General features: G+C 42.9%; 1 protein-coding gene across 2 annotated transcripts in view; it reads right to left on the bottom strand.

Annotated features, from left to right (window-relative positions):
- FIRRM (FIGNL1 interacting regulator of recombination and mitosis) overlaps positions 1-19209 on the bottom strand; it is a 983706-nt gene that overhangs the window by 633081 nt on the left and 331416 nt on the right. For both annotated transcript variants that reach the window (XM_077276297.1, XM_077276298.1), the window contains exon 11: positions 8963-9111. In XM_077276297.1, the coding sequence (XP_077132412.1) occupies positions 8963-9111 (149 nt within the window). The remainder of the gene's footprint in view (positions 1-8962; positions 9112-19209) is intronic.

Below are 19209 nucleotides of genomic sequence, written 5' to 3'. Positions count from 1 at the left end.
AAAATGAGGAACAAATGGACAATCTGTTCGTAACTATTTCACCTATTTTATGTTTTGCTGCAATGTGATTTTTCTGTGGACAATTCAATAAACTACTACATTTTTTATGAAAATATCATGACATTTTTTATTTAAGCGTAATGCATCTGGTAAAGAGTCCTGATTAAATAAATGTGCAAAATAAGCATATTTAACAACGACTAAACGCGTTTCGCCTCATTAGGCTCATCAGGAGGCCTGATTTCTGGATATCTTGTGTCCCGATGTGGCACACCACATCGGGACACATGATATCCGGAAATTGGGCCTCCTGATGAGCCTAATGAGGCGAAACGTGTTGAGGCGTTAATACCTACTGAGCAGGAGGCAGGTGAAAATAAGATGAGTATCAAGATTTGTCTATCTGATCTGGTCATAGATCATGTTTTTGCTATCCAGAAATCAGGCCTCCTGATGAGCTTAATGAGGCGAAATGCGTTGAGGCGTTGTTAAATATGCTTATTTTGCACATTTATTTAATCAGGATTCTTTACCAGATGCGTTACTCTTAAAGGAAAAATGTCATGATAGTTTCATAAAAAAAAGTAGTGGTTTATTGAATTGTCCACAGAAAAATCACATTGCAGCAAAACATAAAATAGGTGAAATAGTTACGAACAGATTGTCCATTTGTTCCTCATTTTTCCTGAGATGGTAAAAAGTGTCTGCCTTTCTGTCATGGAATAGAAGTCATCATGGCTACCAGTTGTTCATTCCTTCTGTGAGTTGTCTGAAGTCCGTGGAGAATGATGGAGAAGCAGGCAGGAGGTGACCCGCACGTGACAGCCCCCTCCTCCTCCTAGGAGCTTTGATTATAAATGTAACCCACAGACCACGTGTTCTCTCTATACAGTATTGACTTATACTCTGAGCTACATATACAGAATTAGCTTTTTGTTATGTCAGCGAGAGGCAATGTGCTCAGTACAGAATTGAGAATGAGAATAATTCAATTAATTAATATTTAACAGGCGTTAATAGCTACTGAGCAGGTGGCAGGTGAAAATAAGATGAGTATCAATATTTGTCCATCCGATCTGGTCATGGATCATGTTTTTGCTTCATAGATCGATACAATGATTTGGGAGCTTTATATGCTAATTGTTAATATTGAGACGTTATAATTTAACTGGCTAAATGAATCAATGTGGACAAGGGGCGTATGGATTATCGTCTCCAGGATTGACCCCGATATGCTAGTAAACTTATCATGATATGATAACGTCTCAGTGATCTATGGCTGAGATAGAGTATCAATAACAGGTTCAGATGAGTGATGCATTTAAACCATTTCAATAGCAAACTTGGTGTATGTATGATTACTTCATCAACATCGAGTTTTGTATCTGCGAAAGGTTTTCTGTGAATGAAAGTTTTCACCAGTTGGGCCACGAGTCTGCCATATGTGTTTGGTATATATGTTTTTAACTTGTTGGGGTCTAGGGTCCTCTACAGAATAGGATTGATCTATGTCTACTGTTAGTGGTCCCTCTAGAAACTGGGTAGAGGCATCCTCTAGTGGTGGTAGGGTGTATCAGTGTCCCTAGGGGTAGCCATCGTGGAGCGGGGGTGCCATAACGCTCCCCCAACGCCAACCCCCGCAGATAGGTAGGTTGAGCTTAGTCAACATACCAAGGACATCTAGACTACCCCAATGTTTTACAAAGATTTGTTGAGCACTTGTTTTTGATTTGTGTCTGTTTTTTGTCACTTTGGTGTGAACCAATTGTGGGTTCTTTTAACTAATAAAGTATTGAAATAGGGTATTCATATGAATATTTGTTTGAAATCTTAACTATATCTTATTTGAGTCTAATCAGTACAAAGGTGCCAACCTGACAGTGTCTGCAGGTTACTCAGCACAATCCTGCTGACAGGTTCCCCCTTACGGTAACACTTACATCAAGTGATGAAGAATGGCATAGTTGCTGTCTTAACATAGTTCATAGGGATACACTCTATAGGCACTGGGATATACACTATTTAATAACCTTGTAAATAATCAAACTCATAACAAGAAAAAGCATAGCAAAGAATAATTCCTATAAATACAGTAATCTTTAGAAAACCTATGCCAGGAATACAATGCAGAAAAAAAGGACTAATAAAACAGGATAAGTCGCTATACCATATAGAACAAAAGAGCTATGGGTCAAAAAGACCCAGAAAAACGACCAAAAACATCCAAATATTATAAAAATATAAACTTTATTATTACACAATAATAATTATGAATACATGACAACTAGGACACAGGCAAGGCAAAGTGCCGCAGGGTGTGCACAGACACCACCATAGAAGCATGCATAGGGCGCACGGAGCCGGGATCAAACATGTAGCCATAAATATATATAGTGGGCTACAAAGCCCATACTAGTGTGCTAAAAAGTACTACCAAAACATTCACATGACCAGGCTAAGGGCCCGAATACCAATAGTATAATGAATGTATGGACATTACCTTAAATAGAGCAGCCTGGTGGAATGGATCCAGGGTCCGTGCGCCCTCCCCGACGCACGTTTCGGTGATTGACCTTCCTCAGGGGGAGTATAAAGGGGAATAAAATGTGGCGGTTTATATCCACCTATAACCGGAAGTGACCGGGCCGCAACCGGAAGACATGGTTGCTACAGAAACCTGTCTACGCATCACACAGTGAAACCTGTATTAACAAAGCAGCAATATCCCTGTGTGCAAGACATCCAAGAAAGCGCCGCACATCACCACACGCCGAGCCGGCACAGGGCCCTGTGACTCCCGGTGGTGAGTGCGTAGCAGCGCAGACTCAGCGCGATCGCACAACCAGGAAAAAGGCCGCGCATGCGCATAAGGCATGCTACAAAGGGAGACACCACCTTGAAAAAGGGAAAAACCACAGTCACAAACCGGAACAACAGGGGTACATGTGAGTACTATGGCAAGTATGATACAAACACAGATATATGCATGGGAAATATATGGCAAACTAAGTGTCCAAAAGAACAAACATCAGATTTAATAGCACAAATACGGCCATATATAATAAACAATAAATAAATACATAAATGGAGCAGAGAGCACAGGAAATCATGGCTACGACCTAATAATATTATATATTAGCTAAAACCAGCTTATTATCCCATAATAGGTCAAGATGTTCAGCCTCTAGTGTCCTCCACTCCAAGTAGAAATTGTTAGTGTATAATGCCCATGCGAACGCTGTAGAAAATAATCATCAGCACATGGGAGATGCAGTTTTACCACGGCATAAACTTGTCCATAAATCCACATCACCGTACCACGACATCAATAGGAGGAGAACAGCACAACTAAAAAAATGAATACATATACACGCATTAATGACACATTAAAAATACATAAAAACTAAACTAAACTAAACTAAAGTAGTGTCCTGCACCAAAGTGCAGCAGAAGGGAATCACAGGAAGGACGAGAAATTGAAGTGCTCGTTAAGACCCCGTGGATGGACTGTGCTAAGTGTCCAGATCCATCGAGACTCCAATTGAGAGAGGTGCTGGGAGATATTACCACCCCGGATACCCAAATTGATGGAATCAATACCCTTTACGCGTAGATCCTTACTATTACACTTATGGTGAATCTTAAAGTGTTTAGGTATTGTCTTAAGGAGGGATGTATCCTCCTGTTCGCTGGCCGCCTCAATGCCACGTACGTGCTCCCTATCCCGCACCTTCAGTTGGCGTGTAGTAAGGCCGACGTAAATCAGGGAGCACGGACACGTGGCATAGTATATGACATTCCTCGACTCGCAGGTTATCGACTTTTCAATTTGAAATCTATTATGTCCAGACGAGTCGACAAATGAGTCACTGCACTCGATGTTACTACAGGCGACACAGCGTCCACAAGGCCTACAACCCCTACTAATAGGGACATCATTGAGGAAAGTACGGGGGGGCAGGCTCTCATAGTGGCTGCGCACCAGCCGGTCCCGCAGATTTTTTGCACGACGGAAAGTAATGGAGGGTCTTTTAGGAATAATTTTAGCAATGGTGTTATCAGTCATCAAGATGGGCCAAGCTTTTATAAGGGCAGCACGTACCGACTCGGATTGAGTGCTGAAATTAGTGACAAACCTCATCACATTACCATCATTCGTGTCAGAGCGGGTCCGATACAGTAGGGGATCCCTATTTGACCACTTAGCCCTGTGATAGGCCCTCTTGATGGCCCTACGGCTATACCCTCTCTGGGCGCGGTACATCGACGACGTCTTTCTCATCTGGCAGGGTTCTGTTATGATCCCAATGGCAAGGATCTCAGAGATTACAGCAAAAGTCTGCAAACATAAATACCAGCTCATAGGGACGTGGTAACTAGGCTGACCATATACCTGATCCTAGCACAAACACTAACAGTAGCCGGGGAACGTGCCTACGTTGATCCTAGACGTCTCGCGCCAGCCGGAGAACTAACTAACCCTATCAGGGAAAATAAGACCTCTCTTGCCTCCAGAGAAAAGACCCCAAAGTAATACAAGCCCCCAACAAATAATAACGGTGAGGTAAGAAGAAAAGACAAACGTAAGAATGAACTAGATTTTAGCAAAGAGAGGCCCACTGACTAATAGCAGAAAATAGTAAGATGACTTATATGGTCAGCAAAGAACCCTGCAAAATATCCACGCTGAATATCCAAGAACCCCCAAACCGACTAACGGTGAGGGGGGAGAATATCAGCCCCCTAGAGATTCCAGCAATATCAGGAATCACATATTGTACAAGCTGGACAAAAATATGAACAAAGCAAAATAACAAAAAATAAGAAAGCAGGACTTAGCTTATCTTGCAAAGAACCAGGACCTGAAGACAGGAGCAAACAGAAATGAACTGATTACAACGATGCCAGGCACTGGACTGAGAATCCAGGAAGTTTAAATAGCAACACCCCAGGCCTAACGAGGCAGGTGAGTACCAACCTGGTAAAAGACAATCCAAATGGCAAATCACTAGTGACCACAAGAGGGAGCCAAGAAGTATAGTTCACAACAGTACCCCCCTTTAAGGAGGGGTCACCGAACCCTCACCAAGACCACCAGGGCGACCAGGATGAGCAGCGTGGAAGGCACGAACCAAATCGTCCACATGAACATCAGAGGCGGCCACCCAGGAATTATCCTCCTGACCATAGCCCTTCCATTTGACCAAATACTGAAGCCTCCGTCTAGAGAGACGAGAATCCAAGATCTTCTCTACCACGTACTCCAACTCACCCTCAACCAACACCGGAGCAGGAGGCTCAACAGCAGGAACCACAGGCACAACGTACCGCCGCAACAAAGACCTATGGAACACGTTGTGAATGGCAAACGACACCGGAAGATCCAAACGAAAAGAAACCGGGTTAAGAACTTCCAAAATTTTATAAGGACCAATAAAGCGAGGCTTAAACTTAGGAGAGGAAACCTTCAGAGGGACATACCGAGAAGACAACCAAACCAAATCCCCAACACGAAGTCGGGGGCCCACACCGCGGCGGCGGTTGGCAAAACGCTGAGCCTTCTCCTGTGACAACTTCAAGTTGTCCACCACATGATTCCAAATCCGCTGCAACCTATCCACCAAATAACAAAAAAAAAAGAAAGCAGGACTTAGCTTATCTTGCAAAGAACGAGGACCTGAAGACAGGAGCAAACAGAAATGAACTGATTACAACGATGCCAGGCACTGGACTGAGAATCCAGGAAGTTTAAATAGCAACACCCCAGGCCTAACGAAGCAGGTGAGTACCAACCTGGTAAAAGACAATCCAAATGCCAAATCACTAGTGACCACAAGAGGGAGCCAAGAAGTATAGTTCACAACAGGGTTCCTCTTCGTCTCTGGATTTATTTTTTGAGGGAGTCAATAGTAATGATCTAAACATTTGCCTTACCGTTAATCAACATCGGGAGAAAATTGAATTCCTCGATGTGTCTTTGTTTAGAGAGTCCGATGGTAAAATCGGCACCAATATATACCGCAAGCCCACATCCACCAACATGCTGCTACATGCCTCCTCCTTGCACCCTGGCCACATGGTCCGCGCTGTACCCGTGGGTCAATTTTTGAGACTACGGCGCATTTGTTCCACACAAGCATTGTTTGAGGTGGAGGCGGAGAAGTTGAGCCAACGTTTTTTAGAGAGAGGGTATAGCCGTAGGGCCATCAAGAGGGCCTATCACAGGGCTAAGTGGTCAAAACTAATTTCAGCACTCAATCCGAGTCGGTACGTGCTGCCCTTATAAAAGCTTGGCCCATCTTGATGACTGATAACACCATTGCTAAAATTATTCCTAAAAGACCCTCCATTACTTTCCGTCGTGCAAAAAATCTGCGGGACCGGCTGGTGCGCAGTCACTATGAGAGCCTGCCCCCCCGTACTTTCCTCAATGATGTCCCTATTAGGAGGGGTTGTAGGCCTTGTGGACGCTGTGTCGCCTGTAGTAACATCGAGTGAAGTGACTCATTTGTCGACTCGTCTGGACATAATAGATTTCAAATTGAAAAGTCGATAACCTGCGAGTCGAGGAATGTCATATACTATGCCACGTGTCCGTGCTCCCTGATTTACGTCGGCCTTACTACACGCCAACTGAAGCTGCGGGTTAGGGAGCACGTACGTGGCATTGAGGCGGCCAGCGAACAGGAGGATACATCCCTCCTTAAGACAATACCTAAACACTTTAAGATTCACCATAAGTGTAATAGTAAGGGTCTACGCGTAAAGGGTATTGATTCTATCAATTTGGGTATCCGGGGTGGTAATATCTCCCAGCGCCTCTCTCAATTGGAGTCTCGATGGATCTGGACACTTAGCACAGTCCATCCACGGGGTCTTAACGAGCACTTCAATTTCTCGTCCTTCCTGTGATTCCCTTCTGCTGCACGTTGGTGCAGGACACTACTTTAGTTTAGTTTAGTTTTTATGTATTTTTAATGTGTCATTAATGCGTGTATATGTATTCATTTTTTTAGTTGTGCTGTTCTCCTCCTATTGATGTCGTGGTATGGTGATGTGGATTTATGGACAAGTTTATGCCGTGGTAAAACTGCATCTCCCATGTGCTGATGATTATTTTCTACAGAGTTCGCATGGGCATTATACACTAACAATTTCTACTTGGAGTGGAGGACACTAGAGGCTGAACATCTTGACCTATTATGGGATAATAAGCTGGTTTTAGCTAATATATAATATTGTTATTAGGTCGTAGCCATGATTTCCTGTGCTCTCTGCTCCATTTATGTATTTATTTATTGTTTATTATATATGGCCGTATTTGTGCTATTAAATCTGATGTTTGTTCTTTTGGACACTTAGTTTGCCATATATTTCCCATGCATATATCTGTGTTTGTATCATACTTGCCATAGTACTCACATGTACCCCTGTTGTTCCGGTTTGTGACTGTGGTTTTTCCCTTTTTCAAGGTGGCGTCTCCCTTTGTAGCATGCCTTATGCGCATGCGTGGCCTTTTTCCTGGTTGTGCGATCGCGCTGAGTCTGCGCTGCTACGCACTCACCACCGGGAGTCACAGGGCCCTGTGCCGGCTCGGCGTGTGGTGATGTGCGGCGCTTTCTTGGATGTCTTGCACACCGGGATATTGCCGCTTTGGTAATAGAGGTTTCACTGTGTGATGCGTAGACAGGTTTCTGTAGCAACCATGTCTTCCGGTTGCGGCCCGGTCACTTCCGGTTATAGGTGGATATAAACCGGCACATTTTTTTCCCCTTTATACTCCCCCTGAGGAAGGTCAATCACCGAAACGTGCGTCGGGGAGGGCGCACGGACCCCGGATCCATTCCACCAGGCTGCTCTATTTAAGGTAATGTCCATACATTCATTATACTATTGGTATTCGGGCCCTTAGCCTGGTCATGTGAATGTTTTGGTAGTACTTTTTAGCACACTAGTATGGGCTTTGTAGCCCACTATATATATTTATGGCTACATGTTTGATCCCGGCTCCGTGCGCCCTATGCATGCTTCTATGGAGGTGTCTGTGCACACCCTGCGGCACTTTGCCTTGCCTGTGTCCTAGTTGTGATGTATTCATAATTATTATTGTGTAATAATAAAGTTTATAATTTTATCATATTTGGATGTTTTTGGTTGTTTTTCTGGGTCTTTTTGACCCATAGCACTATTTAATAACCTTGCATAACCTTTTTTACACATTTTCTTTATGTGGTGCTACATTGGTTTACTCTGCCTTATGTTTGATTGTTTATTATTGTATTTATTTTACTAAAAGAAATGATTTATGATAGTAACATAGTAACATAGTTAGTAAGGCCGAAAAAAGACATTTGTCCATCCAGTTCAGCCTATATTCCATCATAATAAATCCCCAGATCTACGTCCTTCTACAGAACCTAATAATTGTATGATACGATATTGTTCTGCTCCAGGAAGACATCCAGGCCTCTCTTGAACCCCTCGACTGAGTTCGCCATCACCACCTCCTCAGGCAAGCAATTCCAGATTCTTACTGCCCTAACAGTAAAGAATCCTCTTCTATGTTGGTGGAAAAACCTTCTCTCCTCCAGATGCAAAGAATGCCCCCTTGTGCATTGTGTACTTTAGGTCATTATTTTCCTTGGTTGGTATTTATAGCTTTCAGGTGCGTATCAGTTATTTATTGACATATGCTCAGTTTTGTGTTGGTATTAAAATATTTTACACAGATTTATTTATTTATTTTATTTCATAAGAAAGTTTTTGTTTTTGTACCTTAGAGAGTCTGTTAGCCATGTTTTTACAAAGATTTTACTTTACAATGCCAAAAATGTTATGCTGCTCAATTGTAATCGTCCTGGAATAAGTTTCTGTTTAGACTGTGTTTGTTGGAGAATTATGAGATAACAGAAAGGTAGATTGTGTTAGAATGAAACAGAAAAAAAAATTGCACATGTCTTACCTTGAAATTTACTCAAAACTAATTCCATAAATGGTCTGAAGGTCAACAACTGGAGAAGAAGGGCTTCAAAAACTCCCAGACAAACACTGTTGAGTTCATTTTTATGAATTTCACACATGGGCATTGCAAGTAGGCTTGGAGGGAACAAGCTTTAAAAAAAAAAAAAACACAAGGAACGATTAATTTTTTGGAAATACTTTGAAAATACCTGCTGAAGTCCTTCCCTTCAAGGTGCCTTGGCCACATTTCACATGCACTTCTTCATGTCCAGTTGTAAATTACAGAAAAATAACAATTGCAGCACATACTGAAAAATAGAAGACTCACTGTCTAAGGGATAAAATGTAACCTTTATTAATATCTCCAAATATTACAATATAAAAGTAGCGCTCTAGATATTCAAATCATGGTGGTTAGTCAAGAAATGACTAAAATTATAGAAGACCCAACAAATACCTCATGTCTCTAAATATAAAGTTAACTTAGGTGCAATCAGCACCCACGTACACAAAAGTCTCTTATCAAATCTCTACTTTTCTCATGACTTATCAGTGTGGACCTACAGTGGGTACGTAAAATATTCAGAACCCTTAAAATTTTTCACGCTATTTCATTGCAGCCATTTAGTAAATTCAAAAAAGTTCTTTTTTTTTTTCTCATTAACCCCTTTCTGACATCAGACTTACTATTCCGTCCATGTGACCCAGGCCAATTTGACCAAGGACGGAATAATATGTCTAAGCGATCAGTCGCGATCACAGGAGCATGGCCGATCGCCGCCGCGTGTCAGCTGATTCTAATAGCTGGCATTCGGCACTAGGTGCCTGGAGCAGTCACAAACCGCTCCCAGCACTTTAACCCCTGAAATACTGCGATTGAACACGATCGCAGCATTCCGGAAGCTGGCACAGGGGCTGACAGCCCCTCTGCCTTTGGATCGGAGACAGCACGGCGTGACGTGGGCTCCCGATCGTTGCCATGGTGACCCGATGTCAGGTCACCAGAGCTAGGAAACTTGGTGATCATGCACAGTGCAAAGTAAAAAAAAAAAATAATAATATTTGTAAAAATATTTAATAATAAAAAATAAATATATATTTATTCTATCTCTAAATAAATATTTTAAAGAAAAAAAAAATCTAACAATAAAAGTACACATATTTTGTATTACTGGGTCCGCAACGACCCAATCTCAAACTAAACCACTGGTTAACCCCTTTAGTGAACACCATTAAAAAAAAAAAGATAAGAATAATACAAATGAGGTATTGCTGTAATCGAACTAACGCGAAGAATAAAACTGTCTTATAAGTTTTACCATACATGGAACGGTATAAACGCCCCCACCCCCAGAAATTCATGAATTGCTGGTTTTTATTCCTTCTGCCTCCGAAAAATTGGAATAGAAAGTGATCAAAACATGTCATGGTACCAATAAAAACGACAACTCGTCCCACCAGGAACGAGACCTCACATGACTCGGTTGGCCTAAATATGAACAAAATATAGCTCTCAAAAAATGGTGATGCAACAACTATTTTCGCAATGAAAATCGTCTTTTAGTGTGTGACAGCAGCCAAACATAAAAACCAGCTATAAGGTCTCTTTCACACGTTCCTATATTTCCGGGACTGGAGACGTCAGTGTCTGTGTGTTTAATACTTGCGGCACACTTGTGGCATGCGTGTGCTGCATCAGTACCACAAGGACAGGCTCCAGGGAAGAAGCATTACAGTAAGCGCTGTTCCCCAGCGCCGGGTGATTAACACTGCTCATCATTCACCCCTGATCTGCCGGCGATCGGCGTGAGCAGGGTAGAATGATGAGAGTTACATTTAAGTAGTAAAAGACAGCAGGTGTCGGTTGAGGGAACTATTACTCCCATCAGCCCACCCCGCTGCTGCTGCTAAAAACAGTAACAGCAGGAGCGGCAGATGGCAGTATTCACCTGACGCTCCTGCGCTGTAAATGAATACAGTAATTTAGAAAAAAAAAACTGCTTGGGATCCCCCCATTTTTGACAGTCAGCCTTGCTAAAAGCTCACAGCTGGGGGTTGGTATTCTCAGGCTGGTAAGGGGCCATAAATATTGCCCCCCCCCCCCCCCCCAAGCCTAAAAATAGCAGCCCGCAGCTGCCCCGAAATGGTACATCTATTAGATGTGCCAATTCTGGGGCTCTGTCCAGGTCTTCCCACCTGATCTGTAGCGGTGGCAAGTGAGGTTCATATTTGTGTGTTTGATGTCACCTTTGTATTGTCAGGTGACATCTAGCCCACGGCTTAGTAATGGAGAGGCGTCTAAAAGACACCTATCCATTACTAATCCTATAGTTGTTTAGTAAATAGAGACACAGTCAGAATAAAGTCCTTTACTTGAAAAAAATGACACAGACACCTTTATTATTCTCAATTAAACCATACTTACTGTAACACATAATTCCTGTGAAGCCCTCGATCTCCTGTAATAAAAGTAAAATAAAAAGACAACAATATGCCATACCTGTCCGTCGTTGTGTCCCATGCAGTAATCCATGTCTGGGGGATATACAGATTTCAACCTGGATGGTGCCAAGTTGTGAACGTCCCAGCTGAAAACCACTGGTGAATAAGCTGCTGGGAATGCAGCGTCAATGACCGGGGGTGACGTCATAGAGGTAACCTCTGGTCACTGAGATCCGTTCCCAGCCAATTTCTTCTGTTACCCTTAGGAAAATAAAAAATTGTGGCCGAAAAGATCATTTTTGTGAAAAAAAAATATGATTTTTTTTTATTCTTTTTATGGCTCTGCGTTATAAACTTTAGTGAAATACTTGGGGGTTCAAAGTACTGACCACACATCTAGTTCCTTGGGGGTCTACTTTCCAAAAAGGGGTCACTTGTGGGGGGTTTCCACTATTTAGGCACATCAGGGGCTCTCCAAACACGGCATGGTGTCCGATCTCAATTCTAGCCAATTTTGCATTGAGCTCTGTCATGCGCCTAAACAGTGGTTTACCCCTGCATATGGGGTATCAGAGTACTCAGGACAAATTGCACAATAACTTTTGGGGTCCAATATCTCCTGTTACCCTTGGGAAAATAAAACAAATATGATCTGAAGTAATTTTGTGAAAAAAGTAAAATGTTTATTTTTTTTTAAACATTCAAAAAATTCCTGTGAAGCACCTGAAGGGTTAATAATTTCTTGAATGTGGTTTTGAGCACCTTGAGGGGTGACGTTTTTGGAATGGTGTCACTTTTTGAAATTTTCTATCATATAGACCCCTCAAAGTGACTTCAAATGTGATGCAGTCCCTAAAAAAAAAATGTGTTGTACAAAAGAGAAATCGCTGGTCAACTTTTAACCCTTATAACTTCCTAAAAAAAAAAAAACAAATTGGTTCAAAAATTGTGCTGATGTAAAGTAGACATGTGGGAAATGTTACTTATTAAGCATTTTTTGTGACATATCTCTGTGATTTAAGGGCATGAAAATTCAAAGTTGTAAAATTGCGAAATTTTCAAAATTTTCGCCAAATTTCCGTTTTTTTCACAATTAAACGCAAGTCATATCAAAGAAATGTTATCACTAATGTGAAGTAAAATATGTCGCGAAAAAACAATGTCTGAATCACCGGGATCCATGCAAGCGTTCCAGAGTTATTACTTCAAAAAGGGAGTGGCCAGAATTGGCCCGGTCATTAACATGCAAACCACTCTTGGGGGTTAAGTGGTTAAAAAATTCTGAGGAAAGAATGGTTGTAGATGACGAGGAAAAAGGGGAAATATATCAAACACCTTCTTCTCCATGGTATTCACGGTGGAAAATAATACGCAAGGTGCAATGCCGAGAGGACAAAGAAAACCCTATATTAAGGGTCACCAATCTAACCCAAGAAGAGGTGCGAAATCAGCTAAATAAGATTAAAATAGATAAATCTCCAGGTCCGGGTGGCATACAACCACGAGTACTAAGAGAACTAAGTAATGTAATAAACAAACCATTATTTCTTATATTTAGCGTTGTTCTTTGTGGCTGTTCAAAACGTCGGCAATTAAACCTGTATATTCCGGCAATGCTGGAAGGCGGGGGACCGGGGGAGCGTTTGACAAGCACAGTGTGCATGCCCAGGAACCCCAGCCCCGCACTGTGCATAATGAATAACACAGTGCGGGGCGGGGATTCAGGAACAGGGTGGCCGCACTGCCCGCACAGGCACCCTGCGTCTGAGCTGTGACTGACAATGAAGACTGTGCCTGCCCCAGGCAGGCACGCACAGCGCAGGCGCCGGATTTAAGAAGCAACAGCGCGAAGGGGGCGGCGACCATCGCCCCTGAAGAGAAGAGTGACGGCAGTTGGGAGATTCATAGAGGACGATTGGGACCGCCTCCAGATACAATATCTGGTATTTGTGGCCAATTTTTAAAACGCTTTATTGAGGTAATAAATGAATCAAAAACTAAAAGAGCCACCTTGTTAGACTGCAGCATTACTGCTGCACAAGGTGGCTCTTTTAGTTTATAAGGGAGGGGGGTGACAGTGGCCCTTTAACCAACAGTTAATCAGACAGTGTTCTGATTATAAGTCTAGAGACAATATTAACTTCAGACAGACTAGTTCACTACACTTCCATAGCAGTCTTTAAACCAAAGAAACCATGCTCAGGCACAGCATGGAAACCAGATGCATAAATCCATAATGATATTAATGCCACTGTCAAATGCCAACACACGTGAAACAATATATCAGTACCACTGATGATCACCCATAATATGCTGACATTAAAAAGGGGTAAATAAATAAATAGAACGGTCTCACCAAACGATTAAGATACCACATGGAAGATGTACCCCCTTATTGACTTAGACAGAAATCCAATGGATCAATTCACGATTTCATAGACTATTCCTGTACAGGACCACCTCTCTATGCGTTTCATCCCAAAGGGGGAATCATCAGGGGACAGGGCAGTTTGTGGTCTTGATGATAAAGTGTTCTGCCAGGCTCTTTGCAGGTGCCAATGATGGCGGAGCACGTTATCATCAAGACCACAAACTTACTGCCCTGTCCCGATGATTCCCCCTTTGGGATGAAACGCGTAGGACTGCTTAGGTAAGAAAGTGAAAGAACTAAGAGCACAGGTGGTCTTCTCTTCCATCCTTTAAAGGTGGATGGCCATGGAACAAGGTGGAATAAGATTCTGCAGGTGAACAACTGGCTACGTCGATGGTGCTGTCAGGATTTGGATTTCTGGATCACAGAGTGAATTACCTATACGATGGACTACTTGCTAGAGATGGGGTGCACTTTACGAACACTGGAAAACATGTATTTGGAAGTCGCCTTGCTACACTCATCAGGAGAGCTTTAAACTAGAACAATGTGGGAAGGGAAGCAAAAGGCCAGAAAAAGCCATACACCTGACAAATACTATTGAGAATTCTGCTATTAGAAGAGGAAGGGTAGAACAAAGACAAAAAAATCTAAATAATAAAAATATTGGAGAAAGAGAAACCAATCACAAACTAAAATGTTTCTATACGAATGCACAAAGCATGGGCAACAAACAAGGAGAATTGGAACTACTAATGCAGGAAAAGAAATATGATGTCATTGGAATCACTGAAACTTGGTGGGGCGATACACATGATTGGAATACAAGGCTAGAAGGATACAACTTATTAGCAAGAAACAGACTTGATAAACAAGGAGGAGTTGCATTGTATGTTAGAAAAGCGTATATCTGCACAGAGATTGAAGCTTCAGAGACTGGGAGTTCGGTGGAAACTGTTTGGGTAAGAATACAAGGACAGAACAATGGAAAGGACACGATTGTAGGCATTTACTACAGGCCGCCTGTGCAAGCTGAAGACATGGATGAACTCTGTATGCATCAAATGTCCAAGTTCTCCAAAAAATATGACAAAGTTGTCATGGGAGATTTCAACTATCCAGACATTTGTTGGGAATCTCTCTCAGGCAAAACTAACAGGTCAAGCTAATTTTTATCCTCTCTTGCCGACAACTTTATCTTCCAAAAGGTAGGGGAGAAAACAAGGGGATCTGCTACTTTGGATCTAATCCTCATAAACAGGGAGGAAATGGTTGAGGAGGTAAGAGTGGCTGGGATCCTAGGAGGAAGCGACCATACTATTTTAGAATTTTGGATAACTAGAGAAGGAAGACCTGTGAAAACTCAGACATCAAGGTTAGATTTCAGTAAAGCAGATTTTAAGGGACTCCAAAAGAGAATTGGAGGGATCCAATGGCTGGATATCCTTAAGGACAAAATTGTCCAGGAAGAATGGGAAATCTTCAAAAATTAAATTCTCAAAGCACAATCATTAACAATTCCGAAAAGAGGTAAGAATAGGAAGCATTTAAGGAAACCATAATGGACGAACAGAGAACTAAGGGTACCGTCTCACATTGGCACTTTGAACGCTACGACGGTACGATCCGTGACGTTCCAGCAATATCCATATGATATCGCTGTGTCTGACACGCAGCAGCGATCAGGGACCCTGCTGAGAATCGTACGTCGTAGCAGATCGTTTGGAACTTTCTTTCGTCGCTGGATCTCCCGCTGTCATCGTTGGATCGGTGTGTGTTACCCTGGTTACCGTCGTAAATGTAAAAAAAAAAAAAAAACAGTACATACTAATGTGAATTCCGTTCTCGGGCTCCCTCCTGTGGTCATGAGTGGTATTGTGCGAGTTCTGTTCTTGGGCTCACTCTGGTGGCCTTTAGTGCTTACTGCGGGTCTGTAGCTGGAATCCAGCTGCCTCGTTTTCTGCTAGTCTGGCCTCTATTTAACTCCACCTGGACCTTCACTTTTTGCCTGCTGTCGTTGTATTCAGTACTGGTTCTGATCTCTCTGGACTTTCCTTGTGACCTGTCTCTTCTTGAGAAGCTAACTCTTGCTAGTTCATGTTTGCTCATTGTTTCCTTGAAAATGTTTCTCTGTATATGATGAGTTTTGTCCAGCTTGCTTATATGTAATATCCTCGCTTGCTGAAAGTTCTGGGGTGCATCGTGAGTCGGTGTGGGGGTTCTTGTAATCTCTGCGTGGATTATTTTTGATAGCATTTTATATTGACCGCATAGATCCATTGCTGTCTTCTGTCTATTTAGTGTTAGCGGGCCTCATTTGCTAAAAACCTGTTTTCATTTCTACGTTTGTGTTTTCCCCTTAACTCACCGTTATTATTTGTGGGGGGGCTGTCTAAAACTTTGGGGTGATTTCTCTGAGGCAAGTGAGGCTTTGCTTTCTCTCTAGGGGCAGCTAGTTTCTCAGGCTGTGACGAGGCGTTTAGGATTTTAGGTAACGCTCCACGGCTGCCTATAGTGTGTATTGATAGTTTCAGGGTTGCGGTCAGTATAGCTCCCACATCCCCAGAGCTTGTCCTAAGGATTTCTGTTACTTAGCAGGTCAGTTTGCGATCCTTGCCACCAGGATCATAACAGTACAGCAGGCCAAAAAAGAGTTAATGCATCGCAAAAGAGGGATGAGAGATCCTGAGTTCATTTTTTTTTTCTTTGCAGTTTGTCTAGCCTCTCTCCTCCCCTTAATCTCTGGGTGGTTCACAATTCAGCTGCAGACATGGACATTCAGAGTCTGTCCTCTAGTCTGGATCATCTCACTGCAAGGGTACAAGGTATCCAGGATTATGTAGTTCACAGTCCTATGTCAGAGCCTAAAATACCAATTCCTGAGTTATTCTCTGGAGATAAATCTAGGTTTTTGAATTTCAAAAATAATTGCAAATTATTCCTTTCTCTGAGACCTCGTTCCTCTGGTGACCCTGTTCAGCAAGTTAAAATTATTATTTCTTTGTTATGGGGTGACCCTCAAGATTGGGCATTCTCTCTGCCGCCAGGAGATCCTGCATTACTAAATATGGATGCGTTTTTTCTGGCGCTTGGATTGCTTTATGAGGAACCTAATCTAATAGACCAGGCAGAAAAGGTTTTGCTGGCTCTCTCTCAGGGTCTGGATGAAGCAGAGGTTTACTGTCAGAAGTTTAGGAAATGGTCTGTGCTCACTCAGTGGAATGAGTGTGACCTGGCAGCAATTTTCAGAAAAGGTCTTTCTGAAGCCGTTAAGGATGTTATGGTGGGGTTCCCCACGCCTGCGGGTCTGAATGAGTCTATGTCGTTGGCCATTCAGATTGATCGGCGTTTGCGGGAGCGCAAACCTGTGCACCATCTGGCGGTATTTTCTGAGCGGAAGCCTGAGTCTATGCAATGTGACAGGATTCTGACCAGAATTGAACGGCAGAATCACAGACGTCAGAATGGGTTGTGCTTTTACTGTGGTGATTCTACTCATGTTATCTCTGATTGTTCTAAGTGCACAAATAGGTTCACTAAATCTGTCACCATTGGTACTGTACAGCCCAAATTCATTTTGTCTGTTACTTTGATTTGCTCCCTGTCATCCTACTCAGTTATGGCTTTTGTGGATTCAGGTGCTGCCCTGAACTTGATGGATTTGTCATTTGCCAGGCGCTGTGGTTTTGTCTTGGAGCCTTTGCAATTTCCTATTCCACTAAAGGGAATTGATGCTACGCCATTGGCCAAGAATAAGCCTCAGTACTGGACTCAAGTGACTATGTGCATGACTCCTGCACATCAGGAGGTGATTCGTTTTCTTGTGTTACATAATTTGCATGACGTTCTCGTGTTGGGTCTGCCATGGCTGCAGGCTCATAATCCAGTCCTGGATTGGAAAGCAATGTCTGTGTCAAGTTGGGGTTGCCAGGGAATCCATGGCGATGCTCCTTTGGTGTCAATTGCTGCTTCTACTCCTTCTGAAGTCCCTGAATTTCTGTTGGACTACCAGGATGTATTTGATGAGCCCAAATCCAGTGCCCTACCTCTTCACAGGGATTGTGATTGTGCTATAAATTTGATTCCTGGTAGTAAGTTCCCTAAGGGACAACTTTTCAATTTATCTGTACCAGAACATACCGCTATGCGGAGTTATATAAAGGAGTCTCTGGAGAAGGGGCATATTCGCCCGTCCTCGTCCCCTTTGGGTGCGGGGTTCTTTTTTGTGGCCAAGAAGGATGGTTCTCTGAGACCTTGTATAGATTATCGCCTTCTAAATAACATCATGGTCAAATTTCAGTATCCTTTGCCATTCTAGTCTGATCTGTTTGCTCAGATTAAGGGGGCTAGTTGGTTCACCAAGATAGATCTTCGAGGAGCGTATAATCTTGTGAGTATAAAACAGGGCAATGAATGGAAAACGGCATTTAATACGCCCGAAGGGTATTTTGAGTACTTGGTGATGCCTTTTGGGCTCTCTAATGCACCTTCCGTGTTTCAGTCCTTCATGCACGACATCTTCCGAGAGTATCTGGATAGATTTATGATTGTGTACCTGGATGATATTTTGGTATTTTCTGACGATTGGGAATCCCATGTGAAGCAGGTCAGGATGGTATTTCAGGTCCTGCGTGCCAAAGCCTTATTTGTGAAGGGCTCTAAATGTCTCTTCGGAGTCCAGAAGGTTTCCTTTTTGGGGTTTATTTTTTCTCCTTCCACTATTGAGATGGATCCAGTTAAGGTCCAGGCTATTTATGACTGGACTCAACCTACATCAATGAAGAGTCTTCAGAAGTTCTTGGGCTTTGCTAATTTTTACAGTCGCTTCATCACTAATTTCTCTTGTGTGGTTAAGCCTTTGACGGATTTGACCAAGAAGGGTTCTGATGTGACCAATTGGTCTCCTGCGGCCGCGGAGGCCTTTCAGGAGCTGAAACGTCGGTTTTCTTCGGCTCCTGTCTTGCGTCAGCCAGATGTCTCTCCCTTTCCAGGTCGAGGTTGATGCCTCTGAGATAGGAGCAGGGGCTGTCTTGTCGCAGAAAAACTCTGATGGCTCTATGATGAGGCCATGTGCTTTCTTTTCAAGAAAGTTTTCGCCTGCCGAGCGGAATTATGATGTTGGTAATCGGGAGTTGTTGGCAATGAAGTGGGCATTTGAGGAGTGGCGACATTGGCTTGAGGGAGCCAAACATCGTGTGGTGGTCTTGACGGATCACAAGAATTTGACTTATCTCGAGTCTGCTAAGCAGCTGAATCCTAGACAGGCTCGATGGTCGCTGTTTTTCTCCCGTTTCGATTTCGTGGTTTCATACCTTCCGGGTTCAAAGAACGTGAAGGCTGATGCCCTTTCTAGGAGTTTTGTGCCTGACTCTCTGGGAGTTTCTGAACCGGCTGGTATCCTCAGAGAGGGGGTGATTGTGTCTGCCATCTCCCCT

The sequence above is a fragment of the Ranitomeya variabilis genome, chromosome 8 (assembly GCF_051348905.1).
Source record: "Ranitomeya variabilis isolate aRanVar5 chromosome 8, aRanVar5.hap1, whole genome shotgun sequence".
In the NCBI taxonomy this organism is placed as follows: domain Eukaryota; kingdom Metazoa; phylum Chordata; class Amphibia; order Anura; family Dendrobatidae; genus Ranitomeya; species Ranitomeya variabilis.
Note: the sequence above shows the minus strand (reverse complement) of the source record. Positions and strands in the feature narration are given on the sequence as shown.